The sequence below is a fragment of the Numida meleagris genome, chromosome Z (assembly GCF_002078875.1).
Source record: "Numida meleagris isolate 19003 breed g44 Domestic line chromosome Z, NumMel1.0, whole genome shotgun sequence".
Classification (NCBI taxonomy): Eukaryota; Metazoa; Chordata; class Aves; order Galliformes; family Numididae; genus Numida; species Numida meleagris.
In genome coordinates, this window is record NC_034438.1 from 55,819,000 (window position 1) to 55,824,999 (window position 6,000).

General features: G+C 38.7%; 1 protein-coding gene across 1 annotated transcript in view; it reads left to right on the forward strand.

Moving 5' to 3' along the window:
* The window catches only part of LMNB1 (lamin B1), a 28,379-nt gene extending 23,225 nt beyond the window's left edge, over window positions 1-5,154 (forward strand). Inside the window, exon 11 of the mRNA XM_021381030.1 lies at window positions 2,759-5,154. Within this exon, the coding sequence (XP_021236705.1) occupies window positions 2,759-2,800 (42 nt within the window). The 3' untranslated portion in view covers window positions 2,801-5,154. The remainder of the gene's footprint in view (window positions 1-2,758) is intronic.

The window sequence follows — 6,000 nt, forward strand, 5'->3', positions numbered from 1 at the left end:
TAAGACATAACTTTTTAGAATTATTAAAATTAGTAGGAAGAATTCTACTTCATATATTCCCACAATGGTGGACTATTCTTTGAAAAAAAAAAGTTTTAAAACTTAGATTTGGGATTTTTTCTTAAACTTTCTGGTACAGTTGAACTGAGGGATATCCATGGTTTTTGCCTGCTGTTGGTTTGCATAAAATTGTAGTCACTTATTTAGGGAACTTAAATCTTTCATTTCCTCTAGGAGACAAAATGTCAGGCATGCTAAAGAAATTCAACTCTAAAGGCAGAAAAGCGTGAACTTGTAGTGACAGTATGTTTTGAAACATGAGAGAATACTCAGATATAGTGTACTGAGTAGTTCACATTGAGTTTTATGCATTACGTTACTGTTTTGACCAAATGGCTTTTCTAAAAAGATAGTGCAGTGATCAGAAGGACCAACACAATGGAAAAGGTGTTACAAAAGAGGTGGAAGGACCAGCACAGTAGCAAGGTGCTACAAGGGAAGGGAAGTAGTTTGCTCACCTGTATCAGAAGATTCTGGGTTCACAGGTAAAGGCTTCCACCAAGGAGGAATCTCCAGAAAGAGATCCTTTCTCAGTGGCAGTCAGCCCTTAAATGAGGCCTTCTGGTCACAGAGGTGAATTGCCTTCACCTGTGCTCCCAGGGCTGACTGGGTCTTTCCTCCAGGTGCTCAACCAGTGGTTCAGGCCATGACTCAGCTGTTCCCATACAGATAGTAATTGTAACAAAGAAATAAGTTCCTGTAAGGCCAAGATCATAGAATCATAGAATCCTTAGAGTTGAAAGGGAGGGCCATCTAGTCCAGCTCCCCTGCCATGAACAGGGACACTACAGCTAGATCAGGTTGCCCTGGGCCTTATCCAGCCTCGCCTTGAAAGTCTCAAGGGATGGTGCATCAACCGCATTACTAGACAACCTGTTCCAGTGCCTCACCACCTCACCCACCTTTTTTCCTTATATCTAACCTAAATCTACCCTCCTCGAGCTAGAAGCCATTTCCCCTTGTTCTTTTGCCACAGACCCTGCTTAAGAGTCTGTCCCCTTCTTTCTTGTAGCTCCCCTTTAAATACTGAAAGGCTGCTATCAGGTCACATTGCAGCCTTCTCTCCAGGCTGAACAGCCCCAGCTCTCTCAGCCTGTCCTCATAGAGGTGTTCCATCCCTTGGGTCATTTTTGCGGCCCTCGTCTGGATGCAGTCCCACAGGTCTATGTCCCTCCTGTACTGAGGACTCCTCATCTGGATGCAGTACTCCAGGTGAGGCCTCACCAGCCCAGAGTAGAGTGGCTGGATCACCTCCCTTGGCCTGCTGGTCATGCATCTTGTAGATAGTTTGCTCCTTCAGCTAAAATTTCTTTTTCAGTTAGTATGTATGTTAATGTCAGTCAGGAAAGTGAACACAGAACAGTAACTAAAGTTGCATATATAAATCTGCACGAAAAAATGGAGAGAGCTGGCTGCTTGAGAAATCATGTCTTTTGCCAGGCATGTTTTTGGCCTGTAACTGAGTTGTAGTTTAGTGTCACTGAATATAGGGACAGGCTTTTACTGAAGTGCTTCCAGTGGCAGCTGTGGTTTCTGGGTTGTTTGCTCTTCAGCTAAAGAAATGTCAGAGTGGATTTTTTTAGATAAAATCTTTTGAGGTATTTGTATATGCTCTCTACTGTATTCAGCAGCTGAGTAAACTCAATGATGCTTTTAGCTATAAAGTCCAGTATGACCTTTGTGTTATTTCTGGTTGTCATGACTTCAAGCTACTAGGGGTAAGTATGGAAGTTGTGAGATCTCCTTAGGGCACAGTAAGGTGAAGTGACATCAAATGATTGGTTAACAAGTTTATTCAAACAAGGAGTAGTTTCAGATTTGCCTGGGGAACGTGATTATTGGTGCTATATAAGAAATTCAATTTTAGTGATAAGCTATGATGAAGTGACTTGTGTTATGTTCTAACATTACTTGAAAAGAGGGAGAAAAAGAGAAAGATAAAAATGAAGATACAAAGAGAGAGAGTCACCACCCTTGGATACAGCAATGTCAGGATTGTTCCTGCAGTGGAGGATATGCACACCTGAAAGGGCAGTCCTTTGCCTTTTATGTTTTTGTGGCCCCTAAGAAGAAGATCAGTGCTTCTTCAGAATGTTTCAGTAATGAGTCTGGGGACTCAGATGGTTGCCAGGCCTCCTCTAATGTTGTGATCAAAGTATGGCTTTACCTTTGCACAAGCATAGTTAAAGATCTAGTATATTCTGGAAGTGGGCTGGAGGGGCTTCAGTGCCTCTGCTGAAGTGAGCACAGGTGCAATTTGCCACATGCCTTCCTCCCCCACTAAGTCTGCTTGTTGTAATTCAGCAGGCCTATGTAGTCTTCACAAGATAAGGAGATCATTCTGGAGGAATACCTGCCTTGCAAGGCTCCCTCCTCGAACTGTTCCTCATCTCATTACTGTGGTGATCTCCGTTTACTCTTCTGCCGAGTATTTGGTACATTAACCCACTTGCTTCTCAGTCTCTTACAGTGGTGCCCATCTTCCATTAGCTCACATAAAAGGATATCTAGCATTCCTTTACTTTTTAGGGTCAAGACATTGTATTACAGCTTGCTTAGACCGTACCTGGCTAGTAATTTCATATATTAATACTATATTATATGTAACATATTAATAGTGTATATAATTATACTATTTTTTATTTGAGTCTCTTGCTGTTGGATTTTTTTCCAACTGTGACTTTTCTGTTCATAACAGGGAGGCCCAGGGAAATCTGGCAGAAGCTGTGTGGTCATGTAAACTCTTTCCAGTCATCCAGGTTCTTCAAATAATGGTTATCACTGTCTACAGCATAGCCTTCTCAGAAGCACAGTGTATTTTTGTAGTTTCTTTCTGTGAGTTCTTAATCTGAAAGTCTAATGGCCTTAATTTCCTGACATTGAAAATGAAGTTTTGTAAAAGAAACTGTATCTGTAACTTGCTGTTAAGACATAAGCTGGTGATTCTGAGCTCTGTACTGTTTGAAAATGACATTCCCTACCCCCAGTTTTATATGCCAGTCTTTTGTTTAAAAAGAAACTTTAGAAGTTTCTGCATTTTGGGGATTGATTTTCTCAGACAACACCACTCCAGCCATCCACTGTTGACTTGTTTATATTTAGGTGCTGTTTGGGAAGGGAAAGGCATTTTCAATACTGTGAACTCTTTTTATACTGAAGACATTTTCGTATTACAGCGCAATCAAAGATAAATGACTTTCTTATAGAAAATAGACTTTTTTAAAAAGAAGAAAAGGGGATAAAAAACCGTAAAATCATGTAAGCACTCAATTCATGAAGGATGCAGTAAAAAAACTTTCTATTACTACTTTGTTTGCTTAGGTTTTTTATTCTGAAAAGGGGATTCATGTTAAATGTGTTAGTTGTGTTGTTCAGATAGTGTAACAGCATAAATTTGCTTACGTGGTTTTTTTGTGACAAAGTCTGCTTTCATATTGATTGCTTTGCTTGTTGACAGTTTTTAGGAACAAAACCAAGTCTTCTAGAGATCTAGTCTATGTTTTTATGGAAAACAATTGTAATTTTGTCAATGTGGAACGTTTCAATCCTTCTTGCATTTACCTAATGTTTGAAAGCTTTGAATAAAGAGTGAATGAAGTATAGACACTTCAGATTAAGTTTTTGGAATTTGTCTTGTGATAGAACTGAGTTAAAAGTTGAACGATTGCTAGATATTTAGAACTGATAAGCTTTGAACTTAGAAAAACCTGCATGTAAGTGGAACAGTGGCTCCTGATTTGTAAAGATTTCTCTTAAAATAATGAGGAACGAATTGGCATTTGGAAAATCAATTCTTTGGACCTTTATTCAAAGTCTACATAACTGTTTCTGTAGCTATCTTCATCTTGATCTGAATGCTTTTGTAATGGCCAGAATCATGGGAATTCATTGTGCTGTTTTGCTCTCAGTTTCTTGAAAAACATAGAACTTTCTTTTGACATGTCTTCCATGTTAGATGAGTTTCTATCAGATGAACTACATCATGACATTTTGAATTTGTGCCAGCAGAAGTGGACAGAAGTGGCCAAGGGTGATGTGGATGGACAGAAATTGGTGAGACTGCTCCTTTTGGTAGTAACATTGGCTTAAACAACTGCATTAGACCCTGAAGTAAAACCTGATCTCATTTCCGATTTAAAAGTGTTCATATTTATGTAGTATGAATATCTTCATATTTCAGTCATACTTCATATCCTGTAATATTCTCATTACTTCTAAATTTTTTTCCTAGGAATAATGTTTTTCTATTAGTTATAGTCTGAGATACTGGTGTTACAGGCATTACCTGTATAAATGAACATTTACACTGTAGGAAACTGTTTATTCCATTTATTTGTTGTTTTCAAAACTAATAGCACAGACTAGCAATACATTTCTGTTAGATAGGACTGTTAACACTTCCTCACCATTTATAAGAGATTGTTTTGCATGTAGCAGTGTTCTTGGCTCTAGCTATTGTAGAGCCTGTTTTTGTCACTGCAAAATGATGAACAGTGCCTTAACCCTTACATGAACATGTACCTAGGAGCAGCTGCTTGAGTTTTCTGAATATTCAGGTAAGTCAGCACTCTTGTAATAGATGGCAGTGGACAAGTGCTGGTTTTTAGAAAGGTGCTTTAGAGTACTTACATAAATTAGCCTAAATAATGTTAGGATATTTTAAAGATGGGAAGGGAAAAAAAAAAGACTTCTATTCTGTATGCTGCTAACATTTAGTGTGGAAGCATCCTACCACCAGATGGAGGTCTTGTTATTGAGCTATATTCTCTTTTAAAAAACAGCAAAACAAAAACCACTAATACCCTTCCTACATTTCATGAGTTCCTTAATAACATCAGAAAGTTTCTCTTTACTAGACTGAATGAAGTCCTCCTATCTCTTCACCATACTTCCAACCTTTAATTAGTCTCATGAAAAGCACTGTGACCTCAAGCTTGAAAGATACAGTTTTATGTCAGTATTGTTTTCCCCTACCCTTCAACTGTTGTAGTTACTGCTGATATCGACCAGTTCGGGTGAGAGAAGGCTGATGGGTGGAATTCTTTAAAGGTATCAGACCAATGGAAAATAAACTTGTTGGTTTTTTTAACATTATGCTTTGCAAAATGTGTTTTCATTTTCTGAAGGTCATTAGTTAGCTAATGAGCTGAAGAAGAATGAAACAATGTCCTAGTTAGTTCTGTAGACACGCTCCTATTTCTACTTCTAGAGTAATATGTAAAGATTGCTTTTAGATACATTTCTAGAATTGGCAACACAGATGATCAAGATGTGATACTGATCTGCTTTGTACCTGGCAGATGAAAGCTGTTTAGTGATTTGCTGCATGCAACTGAAAAAAAAAAACAACATAACACTGCTAGAAATATCTGCTAACATACATTTATTCTGGTTTTCACAGGAATTAGAATTTTTAAGAATCAAGTCTTTTGACTTTGCAGCACTGTTATTGTGTGAGTGTTCCTGAAGCAAGGTGCATTCCCCTCAGCTGTTCCTAGCTCTGAAGACTGAGTTTAGGTCTGGTCATAGTAAAAGCAACAAATGTTTAGATCATGGTTGGTTTGTAGTGGACAAGTTCATTAATAAATGCTGGTGTAATCACTCTTAGCTGTATGCTACAAATTGTTTTGTGTCATCGATGACTGTCCCTGCTGTATGCTATAGAATGTGAGGAAGTGGTCTCAATGTGCTCTGGGGCATTTTAGAGTGGATGTGAAGAAGAATCTATTCATGGAGAGGGTGGTCAAGTCTTGGAACAAGCTGTCCAGGGCAGTGGTAGAGTCCCTCTCCCTGGAGGTAAGACATATGGACATAGTGCTGAGATATGTGGCTTAGTGATGGGGCTCATTAGGCCAGATTGATGTTTGAACTTGGTGTTTGTGAAGGTCTTTTCCAACCTAGATAGTCCAGTGATTCTGTATTCCAATAAAGTATTTTCCC